General features: G+C 55.8%; 9 protein-coding genes across 9 annotated transcripts; 4 read left to right on the forward strand and 5 right to left on the reverse strand.

Moving 5' to 3' along the window:
• Positions 1-148: 148 nt before the first annotated feature.
• Positions 149-428, forward strand: J7T54_006226 (uncharacterized protein; the record flags this gene model as incomplete). Its single annotated transcript, XM_051505180.1, has 2 exons — positions 149-226; positions 273-428. 2 exons carry the CDS (start codon positions 149-151, stop codon positions 426-428), a joined length of 234 nt encoding a protein of 77 aa, XP_051366743.1.
• A 2995-nt stretch (positions 429-3423) lies between these two features.
• J7T54_006227 (uncharacterized protein) lies at positions 3424-3708 on the reverse strand (the record flags this gene model as incomplete). The annotated part of the gene is made up of 1 exon (XM_051505191.1): positions 3424-3708. The coding sequence occupies one exon, from the start codon at positions 3706-3708 to the stop codon at positions 3424-3426; it is 285 nt and encodes a 94-aa protein (XP_051366744.1).
• Positions 3709-4150: 442 nt separating this feature from the next.
• Positions 4151-5521, reverse strand: J7T54_006228 (dynactin subunit 2; the record flags this gene model as incomplete). Its single annotated transcript, XM_051505202.1, has 3 exons — positions 4151-5320; positions 5371-5436; positions 5483-5521. The coding sequence occupies 3 exons, from the start codon at positions 5519-5521 to the stop codon at positions 4151-4153; spliced, it is 1275 nt and encodes a 424-aa protein (XP_051366745.1).
• A 623-nt stretch (positions 5522-6144) lies between these two features.
• On the forward strand, positions 6145-7953 carry J7T54_006229 (uncharacterized protein; the record flags this gene model as incomplete). Its single annotated transcript, XM_051505213.1, has 2 exons — positions 6145-6898; positions 6944-7953. The coding sequence occupies 2 exons, from the start codon at positions 6145-6147 to the stop codon at positions 7951-7953; spliced, it is 1764 nt and encodes a 587-aa protein (XP_051366746.1).
• A 176-nt stretch (positions 7954-8129) lies between these two features.
• Positions 8130-9909, reverse strand: J7T54_006230 (Alpha-glucosidase-like protein; the record flags this gene model as incomplete). The annotated part of the gene is made up of 2 exons (XM_051505224.1): positions 8130-8631; positions 8696-9909. 2 exons carry the CDS (start codon positions 9907-9909, stop codon positions 8130-8132), a joined length of 1716 nt encoding a protein of 571 aa, XP_051366747.1.
• Positions 9910-11997: 2088 nt separating this feature from the next.
• Positions 11998-19251, forward strand: J7T54_006231 (Adenylate cyclase-like protein; the record flags this gene model as incomplete). Its single annotated transcript, XM_051505235.1, has 4 exons — positions 11998-12203; positions 12484-13051; positions 13504-18957; positions 19012-19251. The coding sequence occupies 4 exons, from the start codon at positions 11998-12000 to the stop codon at positions 19249-19251; spliced, it is 6468 nt and encodes a 2155-aa protein (XP_051366748.1).
• A 486-nt stretch (positions 19252-19737) lies between these two features.
• J7T54_006232 (Dol-P-Man:Man(7)GlcNAc(2)-PP-Dol alpha-1) lies at positions 19738-21456 on the reverse strand (the record flags this gene model as incomplete). The annotated part of the gene is made up of 2 exons (XM_051505246.1): positions 19738-20927; positions 20994-21456. The coding sequence occupies 2 exons, from the start codon at positions 21454-21456 to the stop codon at positions 19738-19740; spliced, it is 1653 nt and encodes a 550-aa protein (XP_051366749.1).
• A 501-nt stretch (positions 21457-21957) lies between these two features.
• On the forward strand, positions 21958-22418 carry J7T54_006233 (Yos1-like; the record flags this gene model as incomplete). Its single annotated transcript, XM_051505257.1, has 4 exons — positions 21958-21985; positions 22040-22099; positions 22196-22303; positions 22363-22418. The coding sequence occupies 4 exons, from the start codon at positions 21958-21960 to the stop codon at positions 22416-22418; spliced, it is 252 nt and encodes an 83-aa protein (XP_051366750.1).
• Positions 22419-22929: 511 nt separating this feature from the next.
• J7T54_006234 (ubiquitin hydrolase) lies at positions 22930-25433 on the reverse strand (the record flags this gene model as incomplete). The annotated part of the gene is made up of 4 exons (XM_051505268.1): positions 22930-24979; positions 25038-25051; positions 25116-25259; positions 25398-25433. 4 exons carry the CDS (start codon positions 25431-25433, stop codon positions 22930-22932), a joined length of 2244 nt encoding a protein of 747 aa, XP_051366751.1.
• Positions 25434-26282: the final 849 nt, after the last annotated feature.

A 26282-nucleotide genomic window follows, 5' to 3' on the forward strand; every position in this document is an offset into this window, starting at 1 on the left:
GCCGGGTCGGCGCCTCTGTTCATAATAAATTGCCAGCGACAGCATGCTCGACTTGAATCCACTATCCGCGATTCCTAAGCTGATTGACGCATTCGAATCTCAACCACACAAGACGGAAATACCGCCAACACAGTGACACCCTCTCGCTATGCGTCTCTCTGGCCTGCAGAAGGAGGTTCTGGCCCTCTACCGCCACTGCTTGCGTGAGAGTCGCAGAAAGCCAGAGGTATGTGACGGATCCAACCCATTGTGAGGGTGCTGACGAGTTCCAGGCGACGCGTGCTCACTTTGAGAAGTTCGCCCGAGCTGAGTTTGCGAGAAATCTGCACCTCGACAAGCGCGACTTTGGGGCAATCGAGTATCTGCTGCGCAAGGGCAAGCGACAGCTGGACGCGTACTCGTCGCCCGGTATCAAAGATGTTCGCTGAGGTCGCATGGAATCAGGTGCCAGCAGCTCGGGCTCAGGCCGTGAACGACATGGAATCGGGCATGGAGGCAGTCCGTTTCGCTTCGTTCGCTGTACTTGCTCTGGGGGCTCGCTCTTGCCGTTGCGGTCTTTAGAGCCGCACAACGTCATAGACTCCATGTCGATCTGGACTTGGAGTCACAATGCTTTGGAAGGAACAACTAATGTGGACAACACGCCTACCTGTTCAGATGGGCTTGCCTGTTCACGATGCATCTCACGCTGGGCTTCGACTGATGATAGTTCCGGTCTGGACCCTTCTTGGTTCCATTGGTGTTTGAACAACAGTACTGCCTCAAAGCCTTCCAAGATGACTTCTCTGCCAACCATTCCCGAAGCAACGTCTTCCGGTGCGTTGCATCGCGCTCTACTACCAATCACTGGCTCCGCACGCAAAGTTGTTTTCACGAAGAGTCCTCCGCGCTCGCGAATCATCGTCCTTAGGCGGCACTCAGCTGCTCGGGGGCACCATCGAAGTTTGGCCACAGCTGACAGCCCCGACCGTTCAGTGACCAAGGCGCGCCGATCGTACGAGGGCGAAAATGGAGATGATAAATCCAAAGGGACGAACCTTTCCACCTCCAATCAAGGCACACCTTCGCCAGCTAAATCACAAACCTGTTCGCTCAGCTCGTCGCCGCGATCTACTGGGGCAACAAACAGCACCTCTAGCCTATTGTCTATTTTTAGGGCGTTTCCAACGCCCCCAGATCAGAGCCAAGGCTGGCCATTGCCAAACGGAAAGAAGCTGCCTTCTCCTGAGCGTGAGGCGCGGCCAGAGCAAAGGCAGAGACGAGCAGAGCCGGTCCATCGCCTATGTGCTGCTGGCCTGGACGGCAATTGCAGCGAAAGAGCGGCGTCTGTTCCTCGCAGTGTTGGCTCAGTAGCTCATGGCAGGAGGCATGCCCTGGCAGCATCCCAAGATCACTTGTCGCGGGGAGACGATAAGCAAGGCGTAAACCTGCCATCCGCGACCACCGGAGTCGACGCTGTCCGTTCAAAGGACACTGAACGTTGGCAGCCAGTGGTGCCTTTGCGTAAGCACAGCCTCATCCGTGATGGCAAAGGAGGAAAGTCTCAACGTTTACCTGCCTCCGCGGACCGGCAAGCTCAGAGCAATTTGATGCCGTCGTCGGGTCCCGTCAAAAAAGGCGGTCGTATTGAACAAACCACTCAAGTGGACTACCACATATTACGCCAACACAATCCTGCCGAACTCCAGCGAGATCGTCAGCATGTGAAGAGCAGACGTATGGACAAGGCAGCTGAGCTTCGAGCAGGTCGAAGTGGACGACAGATGGAGGCGCCAATAGGAAAACAAGCTGCCGACCTTCCACGCGGTCCAGTTCCCTCGGCTGCGAATGAATCTGATATGCGCCGGTTCGCTGATTGGGAGCACCACGGAAAAGTCAACCCCAGAAACCAGCTTGGCAGGCCACACCAGAGAGCAATGCCCATGGGCAAGGTCAGCCTCGCGGCGCAGGAGATTGCTCGCCATGATTTAGGCCCCTATCCCACTGGCATAGCAAGACCAACCCAGCGAAAGACAACCGCATCGCCGCCACGTCCGCGTGTATACGGACGCCGCCCGCTCTCTCAACATCAACGGCGACCAACTGTCGAGATGAACACCAGAGGCATCTGCGATCGGGATGTCTTACGAGGAATGCACGTCGCCGTAGCAGCTACTTGCGATGAGAGGCTTGCTGGCCTGGTTTTTGAACAAACAGGGGTTCACGTTCGTCAGTTCTTGTCGGCATTGGCTCATTTCGATCCACTCGGGCTCAAAAAGAACACGCGGGTACTGGACAGGAAGAGACAAAGCAAAGATTACAGTCGTCGACTCTGAAGCAGCAAGTGGCTTAGTACTTGGGTCACGGCACGTGTTGCAGAAAGGAGCGAGTACATGTACCATCAAGCACTGGTGCGTTATAATGGACGCGGTCAATGATTGCTCTCTCACTGAGCAATACTGTTATAGATGCGATATAATTCTCAAAAGAGCCACAGCCAGGCCTACATTCCGTTGTCAAGTGCATTCGTGAGGCGCTGATCGCAATTTGTGTCTGACACCTGTCGTTGCTTAACGGTAATTGGTGGCATATGTTATTGGGAACTACTCCGTACCGTGGTTCGGCGTTATGCTCATTTGATGCTTTTGCGTGGTCAGATTTAGCGCTTGCTTGCCGGTCGTCCAGGAATGGGTGACAAAATCACATGTGGACTTGATGCACAAGACTGTCGTCAAAACCTGCCACATACTCTTTTGTCCAGCCCCGCCTTGGCCCGTTCATTCGCAACGCCAGGAACCGATCACAGAAGTTCACCTAATCACCCGCCTTCATATCACATTTCTGACCATTCTTGATCTGAAAGAACATGTCTGTCGATGCAATTTCTGTACTAAGAGATAACTTCACAAGCGACGAGAGTCGAAGGGACCACATCCTGCGATGCTGGTTCCATCAAAGCTGCGACAGCTGCCTCGACGTGCCCGACTGTAGCTGGTGTCCCTTTGTATGTCCTAAGTTTCCAACTGCGACTCGCAATCAACTCACGAATGAGTAGACATGGTCGTGCGTGCCCAATTCACACCACATCCCGTTCCTTGCCCCAGCGCATGAGGAGCAGATTTGTCCCGCAGCGTCCGAGCAGTGGGAGCTCAGAACACAACCACTGGGATGCAGCGTGTCGAGCTTCACGACCGTGACGGCCATCGCGTCCATGGGCGGGACACTGTTGTTTACGGTCCTTTTGATGCTCACAATTGTCGCAACCATGCGCGTGCGCAACTGCGCTGTGTCTACATGGCGAAGACAAAAATTACGACGGGATGATGAAAGACAGCCTCTACTAGTCAATCGCGAATGACAAGAGGCGGGGCAAAGACAGTCACAGCCAGCATCAAGGAGCGAGCGGGAGGATAGGGTAAAAACGAGGCACTGATCAGCCTCTTCTCACCCAGAACTCACAGGCGGGATAATGGCCACCTCATCGCCCTCCTGGAGCACCGTCTCTCCCTCTTCCCCGTGGGACGGAACATCTACATACTCCATATTGACCGTCACGAGGCTCGACTCGAGGACCTGGCCCCTGATCCGGGGGTACAGCTCTTCCAGCTTGGAGAAGAGCTGTGACAGCGGGAGAGGCGCCGGGAGAGGCTCGGCGTCCTTGCCCGTTAGGGTTGACGCCAACGCGAAGTAGAGGATCTGGAAGTGACCCGGCGGTGGTTTCGATGGCATTCTGTTCTGTGATCTTTTCGTCGCGTTAGCAACGTGTTCCATGGGGGTGTTGGCGGCAATCAAAAAGTGAACGTGTTTTGGCTTGGGTCAGAGATCTTGGTGATAAATTGAAACATCAATGGTGTTCAGGTAATACATGCTATTTGAAGCATCATTCCAATTGAGCTAAAGGGAGTGCGCAATGTGTGACTTACGTTTTGATGTGTTTCGTTGAGCTGAGAGCTCGTGAGTGTAGAAAGAAGAAAGAAAAGTCTATTGTGGGAGTGGAACATTTATTTCAAGCTGGGAGCTCGAGTCACGTGGGCCCCTCACTGAGCACCCAGGTCCGGCCGCCGGTTCAACAACGCCAGGGATCACGATAACCTTGGGAAGGGTGCAGTGAATATGCGCTCGAATTGTGAATCACAGTCGCAAATTGTCGCATGGGTATCTAAAATCCAGTCTATTTCAGCTTGTCCATCCTGTCCTCCAGCCCCTTGACCCAACCCTCCATCACCTTCATATTCCCCTGAACGGTCTCGTCACCTCCCTTCATCGCCTCTTCCATCTTCTCCAATCCGACCCTCCACTGCTTCAGCTCCGCGGCCATTTCTGCCTGGTCCTTCTCCAGCCTCTCCAGTGTCTCGCTGGCCGATGCGGCATCCGCGTGGATAGCTCGGAGGGAGCGCAGGCGGTCCAGCAGAGGCGGCAGCATCGGCGAGAGGCTCTCGATTGTTGGAAGGATTCCATAGAGAGCATTGATTTTGGCGTCGGACTCGGCGGGTCTGCCACCCTCGCCCGACGATTTGTCCTTGTCCCTCGCGTCGTTAAGTGCCTTTTGTTTCTTAGCCAGCTCCTCGACTTCGCCGGTGATGGCGCGAAGGCTGGGTCCGGACGCTTGCGACAGAGTCGCAATCTGCTTTTCCATAACATCAAGGGAGGGGAGGATCGCCCGCGGGAGACCATCCGACCCGACCTCTGGCATGATTGTGCTTGCGATTCCCAGGCCCTTTTCCAAAGTCAGAAGGCGACGGTCAAAGTCGGCTGTTTTAGCGAGCGCATGGCTCTCCTCATAGGTAGGCGCATAAGTGAGTGTGTATGTGGCTTTGGATCCCATGGCGCTCTCGTCGGCTGGGCCAGCAGGAGCTGGGGTCGCTTTTGGAAGTGGTCCAGGCTGAGCTGCAGACCTGGACAACTCTTGAAGAACCTCGCTCATGGACTCGAGTCGCATGGTTGGCCTTCCATCATCTCCCGTCATGGTAGACTCCCTTTCCCCTTCCTCGGCTCCTGCTGCTGTTGCTCTTTTGGCGAGCTCCTCTTTCGCTTCCTCCACCTCCCTCTTTAAACGGGCTATTTTTCTGTCCAAGCCCTCCTCGTCGTCACCCTCATCTGACAGGTCTCCGTATTCCACCGTCCCATTCGCCCGTACCTTTTGCCGGCGGCTCGAGACTTTGTATGACTTGCGCTTTCCATCCACGCGATCAGAGAAGTCGACGCTGTCCATGTTCACATTGGTGGTTTGGAAGCGCGAGAGGGCATCGTTCATTCGGAGTCGGGAACGAGATATGGGGTCTTCGGGGTCCTCTAGATCGTAGAATTCGTCATCCGAGTGATTGCCGCCTTTGGCATTTGTCTGAAGTGGCTGTCAGCAGCCGTCGAGGCGGTCAAATGCAATGTACGTACGGGGACTGTTGAGGTGTCGTCTGTCAGCTCGGGCACTGCTGTCTCGTATATATCTTGCCCATCATCCTGCAAGGTCAGCAGCTGTGAATACGCAAGTACGATTCTCGCGTACCATATCTGGAAGGCCGGCATATTTGCGTTCGCGCGCCATGGCTGCCCAATTGCTCTGAGAAGATGCTGAGAAATTTTTGACAGTCGGAATGAAACAGGAATGGCTAGCCGCCCAGCGGCACGTTATATATCAGTGCAAGGACGAAATGTCAAACAAAGAGGTAATGTTGGTTGAGTGTCGAGCGTCGAATGCGCAAGGGGTTTGACGCATGGACCCACTCGAGCTCCTGCCAGTCTGGTGGCACCTACCGGCGTGGGTTGCAAATGCTGCAAATGACTGGAACAAGTGCACCGTAGTTCAATGCCAGTAGCTAGGCCGCCAGTGCCCACATCGCTAGCGTCAACGTCCAGCAGAGACGCGGTCGCTCCGTTTGACGCGTGAACGTGCAGTGATCCCGACGCTGCCTACTGAAACTTCGATTGAGCGAGGAGAGCATGAACCCACTGCAGCTCCAATCTCATACCTAAAGTCTTTCGTCATTCGTTACAACTCAGCGCTGCCGACACACGGCATGATTTCCTTCTCGGACTAGTTGAGATCTATTATGAATCCATGAGTGATCACAAGTCATCCAGGCTTCCCTTCCGACACCTCACTCTGGCCAGGTGTCGAATTTCCAGTCATTAATCCGCCTGCCTCATGAGGACATCAGCTCACAAGATATGCCATCTCGCATAGTTGGCCTTTCGAAAGAGCAGAAACCCAACAGGCTTCTGCGGAAAATCAAAAGAAACCCAACAGCCGAGGACGGTGCCGAGGACCTTATGAAGGACCCTGTGGAAGACCGCGTGAGAAGTTTCCGTCGTCAGCAGCAAGCCTCGCGAAATCAAGCACCATCCTCGTCAAAATCTGAGGCAAAAGTGCTCGATGAAGGCGATTCCGATGGGGAGACTGAAGCCATCCGCTCGAGGAAGAAAAATGCCCAAAAACCTCGTCTCACACTGCTTGATCTTTTGGACGATGAAGACACTGATTCGGACCGGGGTCACATTCACAAGACGGACTTTACCAAGCCTGGTCAGAAGTCCAATGGCAAGGAACAGAGGCAGTTCAGGATAGAACCCCCTGGCCAAGATCACACCGGCGCCAAAGGAGGCAAAGACAAAGGGATTCAGAAACGTTCAAAACAAGCATCTCCGGCACCTGAGCCACGATCAAAGCGTGCAAGGCGAGACTCCCTCACAAATGACGCAAAACACCACGAGGTGTTTGGAGAAGAGGTCATGAACAAGGTCAAGGGCAGGGCGAGCGGTCAGAACACAGTAATAAAAAATACATATGGGACAGGGAAGGCGAAAGCCCCGCCCTCGAGCCAGGAGAGGAAACCGAATGCCCTGGAACAGAAATTTGGGCGGACAGGGACTCCAAAGCTCAGCAGTTCGCAACAGAGTGTGTCGCTATCGCAGGCTTCGCAAGGTAAGCTCTTGGCCTAATGGCACCAGGCTGTCTGACAAAATCCAGGCTCGGCCCGTAAAGAAAGCCCTCCTCTGGAAACCCCGAAAGGATTCCAGTCGTACGGCTTGGATCTCTCCGACTCGGAAAGTGACGCTACGCCCACAGCAAAGGGCAAGTCAAAGACACACAGAGCTCTGAGTATAGGTGGTAACTTTGATTCGTCGCCTGTACGGGGCGAGGGATTTAAAAAGGTTAATGACATTATTCCCTCGTCTCCCACCGGAGCACCCCGAGTCAGCATGTACAGCGACTTGGACGATACGCCGAAAGCAAATGGGAGATTTTCATTACCAGAACTCACGGCATCCCCCACCGGGACCAACACAGCGAGAGATAATAGCCCGATACCGATATGTCTCAGCACGAAATCGACACCAAACCCTTCGCAACAGGAGGCACGTTCAGAGAGCTCCCTGCCAGAACGACCTGCGGCCAAGCCGACGATTTGCCCGTGGTGCCAGGAGCCCGTGGACGCCCAGATGCTGGTATCCTTCTCCAAGGGGAAAGGAAAGCGACTCAACGTCAATCAGCAAACCCGCTTCTGCCACAAGCACAAGAGAAAAACAGCCCTGGAGCAGTGGTCGGCCAAGGAGTATCCCGAGATTGACTGGGACGAACTGCCAGACCGCGTCGCATCTTACAATGAGTCTCTGCACGAAGTCATTCTGGGCGATGAGCCGTCACACTACCGGCGGGTATGGGCTGAGAAGATTACAAAGGGCGCCGATCGCGTCATGAAGAAGGAGGAGAACATGAACCCGGGCTACTACGGTCCCAGAGGGTTCAATCTCTTCAGCGACCAGTTAGTCCCAATGTTTCAAAGCGTACTGAGGGAGAGGGCCCTTGTGGACAAGGTCATCTCAGGGCGAGGTGCTGTTGCGTTCATCCAGTCTGTGCTGTTGCCAGAACTGGCCGTTCGGCTGATTAGCGACGACATGCTCGTCACACTGGAGGAGGCACGAGTGATCATGGAGGACAGCAAGCAGCTAGGGGAGCTGGTGCACGAGGAGTTGTGAAAAGGACATTGGGGACACATTGGCATAGATAGCATAGCGACTGGACGAAAGCGTACATAGTTTTGCTACAGGGATGGGGGCTTCGACGAAACCCTCTTGTCTATTAGCAAATCAGTCGATAACAATCATTATCATCATCATTCTCTCTATCCCTACACCTGCACCTGCACCTACACCTACACCAGCACGGCAACGGCCGAGCACGGCGCCAAAGTGAAGTCGCCGCCCTTGACATCTTCCAGGCTGAGTCCTGATGTGCTGATGACCAGGTCCTTGACCCCTTGTCCCGCGCTCCAGTTGACCTCGCCATCTGTAAAGTTGGACACGACGAGTGCGGTCTGTCCATCAGCAGCAATTCGCTTGTAGGCAAAGACCTTTTCGTTGGGCTGGTCCACGAGGTCAAAGTCGCCGTAGACGAAGATGTCCTTGTGGGCCTTCCTCTTCTCGAGGACCTGGCGCCAGCAGTGGTACACGGACGTGGGGTCTTCCACTTGTGCGGCCGCGTTGACGGTCCTGTAGTTGTCGTGCAACCGCATCCACGGCTTGGACGAGGACGTGAAACCGGCCTGCGGCGAGTCGTCCCACTGCATGGGTGTGCGGGCGTTGTCACGGGACTTCATCTGGTAGTTGCGCAGGTACTCTTTCTTGGTGTCCTCGTCAATCTTGTCCTTGTAGAGGCTGTTTGGCATCTGTTAGCGAAAAAGAAAGGAAAAATTGCCCGCGATGCGGTGTGTATACGTACTTCCAGTGACTGAGGCAGTCGACATCTTGGTACTCCTCCATCGGCCAGTCCTTGGGCACGTTGACCATGCCAATCTCCTGTCCTTGGTAGACGAACGGTGTGCCGGCCTGGAAGCCCATAAAGGCGGCAATCATCTTGGCACTGGAGGCCCTCAGCTCGGGCGTGTCAGTGGCGAATCGGCTGACCGCGCGGGGCTGGTCGTGGTTCTCCAGGTACAGGGCGTTCCAGCCGTCATTGTCGTACATGAAGCGCTGCCACTTGGTCACCGTCTCCTTGAGCTTGGTGAGGGGCCACTTCTGGTAGGAGTACTTGCCCTCCTTGCCGTGGTCAATGTCCATGAGCTCAAAGTGGAAGATCATGCTGAGCTCGCCGCGGTCGGCGCGGACGGCCTTGATGAGCTCCGCCTCGTCGTGCACGCAGGGCATCTCGCCCACGCTGAAGGCGTCGTACTCGCGAAGAATCTTGCCAATGCCCTGCAGCCACTCGTGCAGCCGGGGCCCGCAGGCGTAGAACTCGGAGCCCCTGTGCACGGGCTTCTTGGAGTCAGGGAAAGACTGGTCCTTGGAGATGAAGTTGATGACGTCGATCCGGAACCCGTCGCAGCCCTTGTCGAGCCAGAAGCGCATAATCTCGTGGACCTTGGCCCGGACCGCGGGGTTCTCCCAGTTCAGGTCCGGCTGCTCCTTGCAGAAGAGGTGTAGGTAGTACTCCTGCGTGGCCTCATCCCACTCCCACGCGCTGCCCTGAAAGTGGGCGTCCCAGTTGGTGGGAGGCATGCGATTGCCCTGGTCGTCGTAGCGGGCGGGCCTCCAGATGTACCAGTCACGGTAGGGGTTGTCCTTGGACTTGCGCGACTCCTTGAACCACTCATGCTGGTCCGAGGTGTGGTTGACGACCAGGTCGAGAACGAGCTTCATCCCACGCTCATGCAGGGCGTCCTTGAGCGTCACAACGTCCTCGACGGTACCATAGGGTGGGTCAATGACCTCGTAGTTGCTAATGTCGTACCCCATGTCGATCTGGGGGCTCTCAAAGATGGGGGACAGCCATACTATGTCGACCCCGAGCTTGTGGAGGTAGTCGACCTTGGAGATGATGCCCTTGAGATCACCGGTGCCGGAGCCATTCGAGTCTTTGAAGGAGGCTGGGTAGATCTGGTAGACCGAGCTCTCCTTCCACCACGTCCTCAGCTGCTGATGCCCTGTGCTGCCCATTGTACGTGTGCGTTGAGTTGCGTTGTTGTCTGGTCCTTGTTTTTCCAAACAGTGCGATGAATGTCTTGACAGGATGAAAGTCGAGAGGAGCACCGGGCCTCTTCAAATACTCACAAGTGAACCTCTGTATCCGAGAAATTCTCCGTGCGCCAGCGTGGCTCGACAGCCACGAAGCAATCACGGCAACTTTATAGGACCATGGCTGCCCCACGATGACAGAGAGAACCCCGCAGGCCGTGTCATGGCAGGACTCAGAAGTGATACGCAGCATTTCCAAAAGTGGTAATGTACCGATGAATGATGCGGCTGCGTACTAGGTAGACCTGCGCTACTTTGTTCGTCTCCAATGTTCTTGGGGGTATGATGGATACTGTTTGGCTGGAGGAGGGGAGGGAGCTCATCTCGGACCGACGGATCAATGAACTCTGAATCTGGTGGATGAAAATCCAATGGAGAAATCTTTGGGGCTCAATCAGGATATGCGCAGTCCATATTGCTTCAGCTTCCCGGAAACCAGTGACATTTTCAGCATACTTGTATCTACGGATGGCATACATACTATAAGTCGATGGAACCTTGAAGGGCGGAGACTCCGCCAGCGCGGCGTGAATGCAACCAACCTACCCTGCGGCTTGGAGGTCGTGGTTGACGTGATGGCGCATTTGCTACCAGCATCCAACGACGGGGAAGGAATATCGAGGCATGTTATCATTTCATCAGCCTCGTGCTTTCAGTGCCAGAGTGAATCGGTAGGCTTTGGCCATAAATTACAATGCAGTGTGTTGAATAATCCATATTGTATGTTGATGTTATTTCTGACGTGTCAGGTGGCTTGCACTGATACACGAGAACAAACATTTGCAGGAAAAGCATCTTCTGGAATTTTCGCGAGCACGATACGTCATTTATCCTGTCGTTTCTGGTCGGGCAATCCTAGCAAACTCAAAGCGAAGCCATCATGTCCATGAGACAGGGGCGAGGTAGTCTTGTGTTTCCGTCATGCATACGGATATCGGCTCCCTCCTGCGAGACAAGGCTAGATAATGATAGTCACCAAAATAAAAAGCAATCTCCCCTAACGGCCGATCCGGGTACGGAGTACGAACCTTATCATAATGACAGGGAAGCGGCTGATGGGCTTTAGCGCCAACTGGGGGCGGCATGGGTGCTCAAGCCTCAAAGGCTCAAAGCTCAATTCAATCAGTCGCGCGGCACGTACTATGCGTCTTCATTTATTATCCCTGGGCGGACCAGGCAAGATGAATAATAACACAAAATGCCTGCAACCAACAACAAGGCAACAACGCCTTGGACTGCAAGCCACTTGACTGCAGCCGCCGCTGTTGAGCGCCAATCGCCGTGACACGTCCGCCCACACCCAAGCCTCGTAGCGCGAGCTGCGAGCCTACGAGCACACCTGGTCCATCCATCCATCCATCCGTGCTGCATTCGTTGCTGAGCGCTGGTTCTCCCGGGCTGCCTCGTCTCGGCCGAGCCGAAAGTCTCTGATGATGGAGGCCCTAGGAGACTTGGGTGCCATTAATGAATAGCTAAAGTATGCAGTCCCCAGGTCGCCCGCTCGCTGGGCTAACCGCGGGAGCTTGGTTAGACCCTGGTAGTAGCTAGTAGAGTCCAGTCTCCGTCATGTCCACTTCTCCATAGCAGCACTAACTTGAATTAATAGCAGCAGGAGCTGCCCGCGAAGCTCGGATCCTGGTCACGCCACCCCCAACCCCAGGCACTCTGTGCTCTGAGTCTGAGCTCTCTACCTTTGTCTTTGATGGCGCTTGTGGTGACAACAGGATCTGTTTCGATCACGATTGGACCTCGAGCCTCACAGATGGATGTGGTCTGAAACCCTTTTTCCTCACTAAACAGTCTTCCACCGCCCTGCCTGCCTGTCGCGCACGCGCAGCCGCTGCACCAGCTCATCCCACCGATTCAGACGCGACCGCCCCTCCATGCTTCTAGCAGTTCGAGATCTGTCCTGGCACAACACCACCGAGGAAACCTCGTCTCGTTCCGTTCCGTCTCGCCTCGCCTCGCCTCCGCCTAGCCCATGGGTGTCTTTTCTCAACGACGGTGACGATGAGCGAGAGCGACTCCCAGCATCAGCGCAGCCGCTCTCCGACAACCAACATCGCAGCCAACGCTGCCACAAGGATCCGGAGAAGTGCTGACGACACACGAACGACACGGACACCGACAGCCAGGTCGACGGCCGCAACAACGCGCAAGGGCAATGTCCCCCAGCCGCTCGACGTCAATAGCGGCGGCCCTTCACTAATGGACAGGTGAGAATGCCCATTGTCCAAAAGCAGCTGCTCTGAGCTGCAAGCCCCTCGGGTTCTCGACGTTGCGCGGCGGCTAACGGCGCACGTTTCTTTTTCCATCTAGGGCACATTCGCATGGAGAACCGCTATCGCCTACGACCACAATCCATACCACATTCCCTCCCTCCTCAGGAGCGGCAGACAACTCGACTCACTCCACTGTGACGACTTCACGAACATCTGGCGACATCTCTGGCTCCCTACGCGATCCGTCAAGATCTGAGCCGACACGCGCACCCAGGATCCAGTACAATCCCCCTACAGGCGGCATCGTCCCCGAGGTCGCGCCCTGGATGTCGAACAGTGGACCTGGCAACATCAATGGCAATGGCTTCTCGACGCCGGGTCAGACCGGACAATCGAGCTTCTACCACGATTCGAGCGATGGGCAGTCCGTTGCCTCGCAAATCTCGCCAGGACAACCATCATCGCCGTCGCACCGCAGACCGTCCGGCAGCCACAGTGAGCTACCCGATGCCCACTACAGCTATGACAGGCGTCCATCAGCGGCAAGCATCGCGACGGCGAGCAGTACGGGCTCAAAGACGAGCTTGAATAGGGGTGGCATGCGCAAGCTGCAAGGTTTCTTCGGTGAAGAGTTCCCAGGACGCGACAGCTTCGACGGGAAGAGCATGCATAAGGACCAGCAAGCTCGCTCCTTCAGCGGTAGCAAGCAATCATATCGGGGCAGGAAAGCGTCGAATGCAACATCAACGAGCCAGACGCGGGACGTATCGCCATCGTCATCGAGACCAAGGACGCCTGTTCCTGCGCCAGAGGTGGTTCCATTCTTGTACCAGGATAATTCGGTATGTATCCCCTCCCCTCCCCCCCACGTCTTCCTTATTTCCCTATCCCCTACGTACGCACCGTTCCCCTCCGGCGGCTGTGCTCTTGTTGGGGAAGACATGCGTGCGCAATCGACCGCGCTTGTGACGCGACTCAGACCACCCACCCACCGCTCAAGATTGGGAAAAAAAGAGCTGGCCGGCACAAGTCGCATTTTGCCCCGACGAAACCCAGGACTGATGACGGACTGCTGCTGCGCCCCACAAGCCCAGGCGGCGGCGGGCGGCCTTCGGCCTTCCCCATCAAGCCAGACTCCAATCCACCCGCCCGGTTGAGTTGGCCGGCGCTCACCAGATCCACCCTTCCTCTCCTCCTGCTGCACGCAAGTCGCTGCGAGCGACATCTCTTCCGAGTCCTTTCCTACCCAGGCGTATAATCCGCCGAGTTGCTGACCGCCTTCCCCTACGCGCAGGACATTGCTCGTTACGGTGAAGCGCCCGTACGAAACAGCCTCACAGGTCTCGATCGCGACCGCTACCTGAACGAGGGGCAGTCCCAGTCCCAATCCCATTCCCAATCTCAGATTCCGCCCAAGACATCTTCGTCATCCCGATCGGGCCACTCCATTGCGCACCTGCCCGGCCACAGGCACCGTCACAACCGAAGCAACGATGACCCACGAGCCCTACGACCGACGATGAGCAGAGAAGAAACCAGCATAAGCGCTAAAGCCCCGGGGGCCACCACAATGGCGCGCGACAAGGCTCGCCCGCACGCCACCTTTCCTACCCGGTCGAGGGGCCAGAGCCCGACTTCCAGTACAAGCAGCGTTGCGCCGAGCGGAGGCTCTCCAGGCACCCATGGTAAGATGGGCCTGCTGGGTCGCTTGCGACAGCACCACCATAATCGGAAGGATCAGAAGGAGGGCAATGGCGAAGAGCGACACCATCGCAATCCCGCCGCCACAGCTGCATCCAAGCTCAGGAGCCTGCCGCAGTCGACCAAGTCGCTCCAAACAAAATCGAGCACGACAGACGTGGGCCGCCGCAGGGAGCTGTCGCCATCCGCCTTACCGCCATTGGGCCCTACCATGACCGAGGAGTCACCCTTTTCTCTGGGCGCACCGGCTATAGATGGCCATGCTCCGTCGCGCGCTGGGCCTTCTCGCGGTGCCACCTTTAACAACAAATTCCACTTTCCCAAAATGACAAAGTCATCACAACGCGCACACGAAGACCTCGACGAGTCGATAGGGCCGACCGACCAGGGGCAACGTCATCCTGACCCTGGCGCCCTGTATCATCTTGACACGAATCTCAATGATATGGAAGGCATCTTGACGAGACCACCGAGGCTGGAACCGGTCGACGTGACGTTTCCCAACGATGACCGTAGAGAGTCGATTGCCTCCCCGCCACCGAAAGGGCGCTGGGATGCGCCTGATAGCTGGGCTGTGCGGCGTAATACGGACGACCAGTCGAACCACACCACAGAGATGGAAGAGTTGCAGAGCCCCCCACGACCAGAGGAGAAACGCGCGCCCTACTGCATACGCATATTCCGATCAGATGGCACCTTTTCTACCCACTCGATGCCTCTGGACTCCTCTGTGTCAGAGGTGATCTCACAGGTCATCAAAAAGACCTACGTCGTGGATGGTATCGAGAACTACCACGTCATCCTGAAACGCGGCGGGCTCATCAGAGTGTTGGGCAACAATGAGTTGCCGCTGCTCATCCAGAAGCGTCTTCTTCAGCAGGCTGGCTACGAGGACAAGGACCGCATCGAAGACGTTGGGCGTGAAGACAACAGCTATCTCTGTCGTTTCGAGTTTCTTTCGTCCAAGGAGGGGGACTTTCACTCACAAGCGACCGACAATGTTGCTGGAAACACGAAGCAGAAGCTCAGCTACGTGAACCTGACAAAACGCAACCTCGTGACGATTCCCATCTCGCTGTACCTGCGCGCCTCCGAGATCGTGTCGCTTAACCTCTCATATAACCTCTCACTCGACGTGCCCAGAGATTTTATACAGTCCTGCAAGCACCTACGTGAGATCTCTTTCACCAACAATGAGGCACGAAGGCTGCCCCTCAGCCTGGGCAGAGCGTCGAAACTCACAATGCTCGATGTCTCTAACAACCGACTAGATCAGCTTGAGCATGCAGAGCTGGAGTCATTGACCGCTCTCATCAAGTTGAATTTGGCAAACAACCGTCTAAAGGCCTTGCCACCCTACATTGGCGCTTACAAGATGCTGCGACATGTGACTGTATCATCGAACTATCTCGACAGATTTCCAGCCTTCCTGTGCGACTTGCCCAGCCTCAGAGATCTGGACCTGAGCTTCAATAACATCGACACCTTGCCAGAAGATATTGGCGAACTTGGGAACCTGGAGAAGTTTCTCATCACGAACAATCGTCTTAAAGCTGTGCCCGACTCGTTCGCAGACCTGGTGAACTTGCGAGAGCTCGACATTAAGTACAACGCCATTACCTCCATCAACACTATCTCGGAGCTCCCTAAGCTGGAGATCCTCTATGCCGACCACAACTCCATCTCCGCCTTCAGCGGCAGTTTCTACACTCTCCGCCATTTGAAGCTCAACTCCAACCCTCTGAACAAATTTGAGCTCGAACAGTCTATGCCCACGCTCAAGACGCTGAACCTATCCACAGGGCAGCTGGCAAGCATCGATTCTGCCTTTGCTCATGTACCGAATCTAGAAAATCTTATACTGGACAAGAACTACTTCGTGTCGCTGCCCGTGCAGATTGGCACACTGTCGCGATTAGAGCACTTTAGCATCGCCAATAACTCGGTTGGAGAGCTGCCTCCGCAGATCGGTTGCCTGACGGAGTTGCGGCGCTTGGATGTGCGAGGGAATAATATATCGAAGCTGCCAATGGAGATCTGGTGGGCCAAGAAACTCGAATATCTCAATGCGTCATCCAACGTCCTGGAGCAGTTTCCCAAAGCTGCGTCGAGACCGCCACGTGTGCCCGGGGAAGAGCATAGCGGGCCGCCACCTACAGTCCGGAACGGGCCCTCTCTCCCTCTGGGATCTCTATCTACGACACCCAGCTCAGAAGAACTGTCGGATGACAGGAGGCCAAGTCAGGCCTCGAGCACCCTGCTAAGTATTGGGCCCTCGCCAGCATCTGACCGTAAGAGCTCGGTGGTGTCGGTTTATGGGAAGGGAGGACGACAGACTTCGGTTGTCTCAAGGTCTGGCACGTCGTCGAACACTGCCACGGCTCCCTTGACAGGTCGAAAGGACTCGACTCTCTCGTCGCGAATGTCCAACACCTTTGCTGGCTCCCTGCGCAATCTGTCCTTGGCCGACAACCGTCTCGACGACGACGTTTTCGACCAGATTGCGTACCTAGCGGAGCTTCGTATCCTCAACTTATCCTACAATGACGAGATCACGGACATGCCCCAGCGAGCCATCAAGAGCTGGCCCCAACTAGTGGAGCTGTATCTTTCAGGAAACGGTCTTACAAGCCTGCCCGCTGACGACCTGGAAGAGACGAGCTTGTTGCAGACATTATTCATCAACGGCAACAAGTTCACGAATTTGCCAGCGGACATCTCTCGAGCTTCCAAACTGGCCGTACTGGACTGCGGCAGCAACCAGCTCAAGTACAACATCTCCAACGTGCCGTATGACTGGAACTGGAACCTGAACCCCCAACTGCGATATCTGAACTTGTCGGGCAACAAAAAGCTTGAGATCAAGCAGACAATCCCACCCACGGGCTCGACAGCTGTAGCTACGCCTGGCATGTTCGATGTTGGTTCGTTGACAGACTTTAGCAAGCTCACTAATCTGAGGATCCTTGGCCTGATGGATGTCACACTTACCCAGCCCAGTATTCCCGACCAAAGCGAGGACCGCCGAGTGCGCACATCAGGTTCGCTGGCCGGACATCTCAAGTATGGCATGGCGGACACACTTGGCAGGAATGAGCATCTGTCTGCCGTTGATCTCGTTGTGCCACGCTTCAATTCCTCAGAGACCGAGATGCTACTGGGGCTGTTCGATGGAGCGCCGTTGTCCATGGGAGGGTCCAAGATTGCCAAGTACCTGCACGAAAACTTCGGGCATATATTTGCACAGGAGCTCAAGAGTCTCAAGACGGAGGGCGCCGAGACTCCCGAAGACGCACTCCGGCGCGCTTTCCTCGCCGTGAACAAAGACCTGGCCACGATAGGTGTGCAGCGCACCGACGATCGACCTCGAACGACGCAACGACTACACCCTCACAGCCAACCTCTTGTGATCAGTAAAGAGGACTTGTCGTCTGGTGGTGTGGCGACAGTCGTCTATCTCAAAGGCACTGAACTCTATGTTGCCAATGTTGGAGATGCACAGGCGATGGTCGTCAAGTCCAACAACAGTCATGTCATGCTCACGAAGAAACACGATCCGGCCGAGCCAACCGAACGCTCCCGGATACGAGAGGCCGGCGGCTGGGTATCCAGGAACGGTCGGCTGAACGACAAGCTGGAGGTGTCGCGCGCTTTTGGATACAGCGACATGATCCCCGTCGTCCAGGCGTGCCCTTGGGTCAGTCAAATGTCGATTAGGGAGACGGATGAGATCATCATCATGGCGACCAAGGAGCTTTGGGAATACCTCTCGCCCGAGCTGATTACAGACATTGCTCGCGCCGAGCGGCAAGATCTCATGCGGGCGGCGCAAAAGCTGCGTGACCTGGCAATGGCGTATGGCGCGACCGGCAAGATCATGGTCATGATCATCAGCGTCACTGATCTCAAGAGGCGCGTGGAACGATCGAGGACAGGCAACCGCGGCCCGAGCATGTCGCTCTACCCTTCGGGTGTGCCAGACGAGTTCATTCACCGTCCCTTGAAGAAGAGCAAGACTGGCGTGCTGGATTCGTCGCTGAACCGACTCGAGGCGGAGATCCCCGCCCCTACTGGGACCATCTCCATCGTCTTCACCGATATCAAGAACTCGACCATGCTGTGGGAGATGTACCCCAATGCGATGCGCTCGGCCATCAAGCTGCACCACGAGGTTATGCGACGACAGCTGCGACAGATTGGAGGATACGAAGTCAAGACTGAAGGCGATGCGTTTATGGTATCGTTTCCCACTGCCACGTCCGCCCTACTCTGGTGTTTCGCTGTGCAGCTGAGTCTGCTTGAAGTCAATTGGCCATCGGAGGTTCTCACTGCCGCTTCTGCAGAGGTCATTCACGACAACAACGGAAGCGTCATCTTCAAAGGCCTCTCGGTTCGCATGGGTATCCACCACGGCGACTGCGTCAGCGAGACAGACCCAGTCACGCGACGTATGGATTACTTCGGGCCCATGGTCAACAAGGCGGCCCGTGTGTCAGCAGTAGCCGATGGCGGCCAAATCACAGTGTCCTCCGATTTCATCTCTGAGATTCAGAGGTGTCTCGAAAACTACCAGGACACCGACCGCCAGGGCTCATCGGGGTCGGAAGGGTACGAAGAGGAGTATGCCAATTCCATTCGCAAGGATCTGCGATCTCTTACGTCTCGAGGCTTTGAGGTCAAGGAGATGGGCGAGAAGAAGCTGAAGGGCCTCGAGAACCCCGAGGTCATCTACTCTCTCTACCCCCACGAACTTGCTGGCCGAATCGAGTACCACCAACAGATTGAGCGCCGGGACGACAATCCGGACGCTGTCAAGCCACAAACCGTCCGGACCGGCCAGGGCGCCGATCTCAAGCCTGAGGTCGTCTGGGATCTCTGGAGGGTTAGCTTGCGCCTCGAGATGCTGTGCAGCACACTCGAGGAGGTTCGCGGCTCCGGATTGCAGCCGCCCGAGACGGAGCTGATAGATCGGTTGAAGGCGCGTAGTGGCGAGATTTCAGAGCGTTTCCTGATGAACTTCATGGAACACCAAGTCAGTAGGATAGAGGTGAGTGTCTCTGCTTCGCATACCCGTCATGGCCGTCACTGACCGCAATTACAGGCTTGCGTTACAACAATAGCAGTACGATATCTGGCCCGCTGCGACGGACCATTGCACGAGCTTAATCAGCTTCGCGCACCCATGTCCGCTGTGCTGGACTTCTTTGTCCAGCAAAAGAAGGAGCTGGAGCGGTATCGCGCATTGTACGGCGACCTGCCGCCGGACCACGCAATAACAAATGACGACGGCAATGTTGACGATGACGACGACACGGAGGGCAGCTCCACGGCGCAGGAATGAGGTGGTGCGGCCTACATCCATCACCCACCACGAGCACACAGAACATACGACACGTGATCACTTAATTACTTACTTACTACACCTGCCTGCCGCCACCACCACCACTGTACACATACACACACTCGAGGATGGTTCGGGGGCACGATTGACCTGCATTTTGACATTTTTTTCACCACGATGCAAGCGCGCGCGCAAGTGATACCCTGTTTTGGATCACAGATACGTGGAAAAGGGTCACGTTTCGATTCCCTACTTCACATTGCTTCTGTCTGGCGTTAGGAGGGGTGCAGCTATTGGGATCAAGACAGGGAATGAGATGGGGAAAGGAAAGGAAGGGAATGGATGGAAGACCTCGTCCTAGGCCCTTGTTTGCTTGTGGAACATGATTTGGTAGTTGTGCATCGACATTGTCGCAGCAAAAAAACAATAAAAGTGTTGAATTTATCATGCCCTGACTTTTTGCATTTCTCTCCATCTCTTTCCTGACTAGACATTGTCGCGTCTTCGCATAATGTTGATCTTGGGTGTCATCCGCGGACCGACCCACCAGCCACCGGTCAGAGCTCTTGTCCTGTCCCTCACCTCTGCGATCGTCCGCCCCGAGCCGAGTACGTCAGAAGGTTGCTGCTTGATCTCCTGCCCAGGCTTGAGAATCTCAATGCCGTCGTAGCCACTGATGACACCTAGGATCTCCCAATCACCCATGGGCATCGCACTCCTCTCCTCGAGGGCGTAGTCCAGTCTCTCCCAGAAGCGGGGATAGCCCAGCGTGGCATCCCTCTCGGTCTTGTCGACGACGAGCAGCGCCCTCTCGTCAGGGCTCGCGGAGTCTGGATTCGCCAGTGCGAGGGGGAGACCATGGGGGTTTTGGTGGAAGAGCGTTAGGCCGGTCATGCAGGTGAGCACGTCGGCGTGGGCGTACATGGGTCCGTCGAGTGTGGATGAGGGAGGGAGGAGAGAGTGGAGGTGCGTGATGGCCTCGCCACCGGGGTAGTTGAGGGCCGAAAGGGCGAGCATGGCCGAGGACATGGCGAGTGACAAGGGGAGGGAAGCGTAGAGGGCGTACGTGACGAGTCTGTTGGCTGTGGTGCGGGATGCGCGGGTGGCGATGTAGTCTGCGCCCAGGGCGGCGACAGCCGTCAGGGGCGGCACGGCGTAGAGGATGAAGCGCGTCTCCTTGTGCGGCTGGAGAGAGTAGACGACGACAAAGGCCATGCTCGGCACGAACAAGGACAGGGCCTGTCGGCGGGTACCGGTATTATACAGCGCGAAGATGATGAGGAGGGGTATCAGGGGATTGATGAAGAGGCGTGGCAGGGCGGACGTGAAGTACCAGTGCCAGCTGGACACACCCCAGTCTGAGGAGGATCCCTTGACAGCGTTGAAGTAGAAGCCTGCCAGCTCGGGCCACAGAGGCCATTGTTGCCAGAAGTACGAGTCGATGGGCACGGAAATGGCCAGGGCGAAGAGGAAGGAGAGGGTAAAGGTGGGGATGACGTCTCGCAAGGTGAGTTGCGACGTGAGGAGGAGGTGGAGGGTGATGGTGACGAGGAGGATGGCTGTCTCGGCGCGAAATATGGTTGCCGACAGCGTGAGGAAGAATATGGCTTGTTTTCTGCGTCGCAGAAACACTGCCGGGCTCGACCTTGGAAGGATGAGTGCGAATGCCAAGGTCGCTGCGCAACTGTGTTAGTTAGGTTTTTTTTTTAAAAAAAAAAAGGGGACAAGGAACATGAACATACTGAGACCGAATGAGTACATGTTCGGTAGGGTCCTCGTGAGATAGTACAGGACGTGAAACTGCGTCACCTGGAGTAGAATCCACCAACGAGCCGCGCCTTGCCCAAACGCCGAGGCCAGACTCTGCCTCAACACGAGCAGGCAGCCAATGTTGAAGGCCCCCAGGGTGCCCCTCACGATGGTCTGCGCATGCTGGAAGCCACTCAGCCAGATCAGAGGCTGGCTCAGGCCCGAGAGGACGACAGCGCCGATAAAAGAGCGCGGCACGGCGCCTGGGAAGGTGAAGTGATCGTACACACTGGCGAGGCGGGCGGCGACATCATGTGTGGGCGTGCCGTAGACGAGTATGTCGTGGGCGGCCTGTAGGTTGAAAGACTCTTCGACTTTTGTGTGGGGCGCAAAAAGGAGGTGCAGGAGAGGTGTGATGATGAGGACGGCGGACAGTTGAAGATCTGCGAGTTGCATGTGAGCTTTCTGGCCGATGATGTTGAAGGTGAGTGAGTGGGTGAGCGTGCCCGTACCTATCGCCTCCATGACGACTGAGTGAGTGGCCTACCGCCGTATGCGAGGTCCCATTGATTGACTGGAACGGGTAGACAAGAAAATTACAACGAGCTTTAGTGCTAGAGACAAGCGACAACTCCGGTTGATAGCGCTTCGGCAATTCACATTCAATCCTTGTGGAAGCAGTGGAGTCGCAATATGGGAGCTCAGCTCCGAGCTTCCAGTCATTCAAAATCCAGGGTCGTCAGCTCCGCGAGCCAAGCGACTGCCCCTGCCCAGCCTGACGACGTACCCCACAAACGATTGGAGCCTGGACGGATCGGCACAACCTTCCCCCGCATCACAGCCGCCGCCCAGACATCCATCCCACTTTCAAGCCCAGATCAACCTCTCACTCCACATGGCAGCTAAGCTGTCCTCACGTTTCCAGATCGCATCAGCGTCGCCTCACAATCGCCCGACATGTTGTACCTCGGCACCCTTTTCTATAGTACGTCCTGCCGGCAGCTGCAATTGCGACCTGGAGATACTAACAAGCCACCAGTTGCCGTCCTCCTCATCAACGCCGTCGCAATCTTGTCCGAGGACCGCTTCCTCGCCCGCCGTACGTCCCTCTCCAACTTCCAACTACCCAGCGCCTTCCCCCCCGCCCCCGAACGACGCCCCTGCCATCAGAGCTCACACTGACGGAACGATCCAGTCAACCTATCTCCATCATCATACGACCCTGCGTTCGGCACCGGTACCGATGCAAGCGTAAAGGCAAAGGTGATCAACCTCATCGGCAGCGTACGGACACTTATGCGCGGTAAGAATTGGCCATCCTGCCATACCGGGTGACCTGTGGACTGACATGGCCAACCACAGCTCCACTGATAATCGCGAATACCTTCATCATACTATATGAGCTGGCCCTGGGGTGATTGCGCGGATTGATGAACTACGGAATGAGACACAAAGCGGGAAGCATGGAGTATGGCGTTATGACACGGGCGCTCACACATCCGTCTGGCGTTGCGACAAGTAGAGTAGCGGCTCGAACACGTTTGGTACCAAATTAGCCACACTGGCCTTCGCTGTTATACATCCTTCAAGAAAGACAGAGTCTAATTATGAAATGCCGGCAGACACGACTTCCATCACAACGCCTCACCGCAAACCGTCCACTCCCGCTTTTCCCCTGATTATCGTTCGTCTCCTCTCAGTAATATGCCCGCTTCTCGCCGTGGTATGCGTGCGTCCGTGCTGCCCGCAAATGCACGGCGCACTGTCAGACTGCTCATAGACCAGAGTACATCGGTCAAAAAAGATGTGGTAAGAATGTGAAAACGCTCCCAGAATGCTGATCTCATGAGCATGTGCATCATTGTAATTATTCAAGCACACGCGCGGAAAGCCGTCGTCATCTCGCTCTCCAGGCGATGCCCAACCCCCTCAGGAGAGCAGATTGCTACTCTTCTTTCTCCCCAACGCACTGCTTAGCCTGCTTCTTTGCTCAGGCGGCGGCGATGAGTCGCCGTTCGCTGTGTCGCTCGTTCCAGGTCGCTCGTGCTTGTCCCCGCGCGAGAACATGCGCTTGGCCATGGATTTGCTGCCTCGCTTATGCCGGTCCAGGAATCCGAACGGACTCGATTCGCCGTTTTCTCGTTTCCGCGCCGACTCCTCGTCTGCTGCCGATCTCTTGCTTGCGGCAATGACCTTTTCATATTCGGCCTGCTCGTTTTGTCGCGCCTGAATCGTCGCCATACGCTCATCGTATTGTCGCTTTTGGTTTGCCTTCTCTTGTTCCTTTTGGCCCTTCTCGGCCTGCTTCATCGCTGCCTTGGCAGCCTTCTCAGCTGCCTCGCGCTCCTTCTTCTCCCGTTTCGCGTCCTCCTTGGATTGCTTCTCCGACCTGGCAGGCTCAGGCTTCTCATGGATGGTGGGGATGACAGCGGACGGCTTTGGGGCGGTAGCCGCGCCATTCGTTTCGATAGCAGGTGACTGGGGCGTTGCAGCTGATGAGATCTCGGGCGTGGTGCTTGCCCGTGTAAGCTCAATGGCCGGCTCAGGGTCGTGAATTGGTCGGATCGGCTGTGTTGTCTGTCTGCGCAGTCCATTCGCCTCGGCCTTCTCCTTCTCCTTTCTCTCGCTTTCCTCAAGGCCTAGGTTTGCAGCCTGGGTGGCCAGCAGTACTTCTTCCAAGCCTTCCTTCTCCTGTTCTTCACGCACTTTGTCGAACGTGGTTTCCTGGTAAAAGAGCACATAGGCTGTCGCCATGCCAGGCTTGTCACCAAAGAAGTTGCGCACAAAGTGCTTGTCTACGGGTTCCACCATCTCATCATCAAACAAGAGCCAGCCGCGGTCCTTGGTCTTGATGATGGAGACGTAATGACCGTGGTAGGCATTGCCGCCAATGTGGACAATGACGGCATACAGTTCGTAAAGCCTGTCGGGGTCCTCAGCCTCCTCAGTCGTGTTGAAGAGGCGGAGGTGGTATGGATAGACTACTCGGTGGAACAGCTTCTGCAGCCGGCTGTAGTCCTCTGTGTATTTGAAGCGCTTCAAGTGCAAAGTGAGTACCTTTGGAAGACGCTTGACCTTCATGCGTTTTTCAGCCTCCTCGAGACCACCACAAGTGTCGCAGTGAAACTTGTTACGCTCACAGAGAACCTCGTCGTCTGAAAATTTGCGCAAGCATGAAGTGACTGACGAATGCTCCTCGAGATCAATGGACAGATCCAGAAATGTCTCGTCACGCTGGGAGCCAGTCCCGCAACACAGACACTGCGTCTCTGAGGTAAGCAGACCCTCGAAGATGTTGTGTACCCAGCCAGTGCCGGGAGATTGCATGCCATTCATCAACCCAGATCCTAACGCATTTTGGACGGAGTCTTTCAGGCTGCTGTCTCCAGGAGCCGCCTCCAATTGCATCTTGCGGGCATTCTCTTCGACATTTGTGATGATGTCGTTCAGGACGAGACCGTAAAATTCGTGCGCATCTTGGTGCATGGAGTTTCGGAACATCTCGTTGTCGCGCTTGAAGATCTCAAGGAAACGCTGGGGGCTGATGACACCGGTCCTTCCTGTGCTGTCCATGAGGGCCAGGAAGATGTCCTTGAGACCTGTGAATGTGTTCTCGTCCATACCATAAGCCTCCTTCCGTTCCTCCGCCAGCTCAAGGATCGGGCCTTTTAGCATGGCCTGCTTTTTCTTGTATTCCGGGGTATCGGGCTTGTCCTCCGGGCGAATTGTCTGCCCCGTGGCTAGAGCACCAGCGTTGATAGCAGCCCTCTGCTTTAGAGTCTGTGATGTACTAAGATTCTTCTTGTTCCCATTCTGCTGGTTGGCGGGTGGCGCCGCAACGGCAGGCGGTCGTATCGTGACATTGACCCGTGGTCTGGTGCCATCGGCAGTGTCTGAAGGCGAGAGAGATGGGTAGTTGACAACATGGTCCCGGAAGACTTCATTGAAGAATAGCGCCTGTACGACGGAGTTGCAATAGCTACGTGATGTCATCAGTATACTCGAGACTCGTTTAAGGGTTTCGCGCGATTTCGTACCAGGTATTACCAAACTGTTGCTAGCGTCAGTCACTGTCATACACTCGGCAATTAAGTTCGCAGCATGTGGTGACTTACGTTCTCGAAGCCATAGAACCTATCACTACCATCCGTCCGGAGAGGTCCAGCGTTCTGCAGCATCTTCTCTAGGGGAGTCACCTCAGGTGAGGGCTCCTCCTTCTTCTTCGCGACCGCATCTTTGGTAGCGGTTGGACTCGGCACCTGTTGCGAAGAAATGATTTGTTAGCAATGTTGGACTTGGCGTGAGAGGCGGACGGGGAGAATGCGACTCTCGGTCGCAATTCCCCGAACGACCCAAGGACGACCTCATGCGCCCGCAGCACAAGGGAAAATCCATACCGAGCTGCTCTTGATTTTGCTGAAGAAGCCTGCCATGCTTTGAGGCCGTGCTGCGGCGGGCGTGCAATCGATCGGGGAGAAGCGCGCGCGACTTTAGTCTTGGGGCATGCGGTTTGGGATGGAGATAATGTCGAGACGCGCAGACAAGGTCCCACAGCGATTTGCCGCGCAAGACTGTCCGCGGTGAAGTGCAGACCTTTCCAAACCGGCCAATGCAAAAGGTGTCGATACAATGAGCGATCGCTCGCCTGTCTCTAGATATGTCCGGGGAGAATGGCGTCGTCAACGGGTTGCGAAGTCTGGGGGCTGGCGGTTGGTAAGCTTGCTCGAGCCGGGGTCGGGGCGGCTAATCACGTAGAGCACGTACGGTACGATAAGTCGCCACGAACTTCCCCGCAAAGTGGAAGAGGCGAGTTCAAGTACGTAGAATATGAATATGTAAAGAGAAAGCAAAGCGTCTGGGCAAGGACATGGAGAGAAGATGAGGCAAAACAGAGAGGAAAGCGGCGAAAGGACAAGAGGCTGGACCGGGACTTGCTGCAGCCAAAGGCGGAGGTGGAAGGGATTGGGGTGAGTGAGGTGATTGACGGGATGGATCCGTCACGGGCAGAGAGCCCAGAGCCAGCGTCAGAATCAGAGGCAGGAGAAGGCCATCAACCAACCACCAGAAGGTTTGGCAGGGGTCGGACCAGGCCTTTTGGGTGGCGGCTACAGGGCCTAGCTCGCTGTGAGCCTCCAGTCCTCAGGTCCAGTCGGCAAGGGACCGCTCCTGCCTCATATTCCAGAACGGAAGATGCAGGTGCGGTGCGTTCTACGTGCTGTGTGCGTGTGGAGACTACTGGAGCGGACAGGCTGACTACTACAGTACGAACTACGAAGAGGCTG

The sequence above is a fragment of the Emericellopsis cladophorae genome (assembly GCF_022114955.1).
Source record: "Emericellopsis cladophorae strain MUM 19.33 chromosome Unknown NODE_1_length_1489480_cov_119_871856, whole genome shotgun sequence".
NCBI classification, from domain to species: domain Eukaryota; kingdom Fungi; phylum Ascomycota; class Sordariomycetes; order Hypocreales; family Bionectriaceae; genus Emericellopsis; species Emericellopsis cladophorae.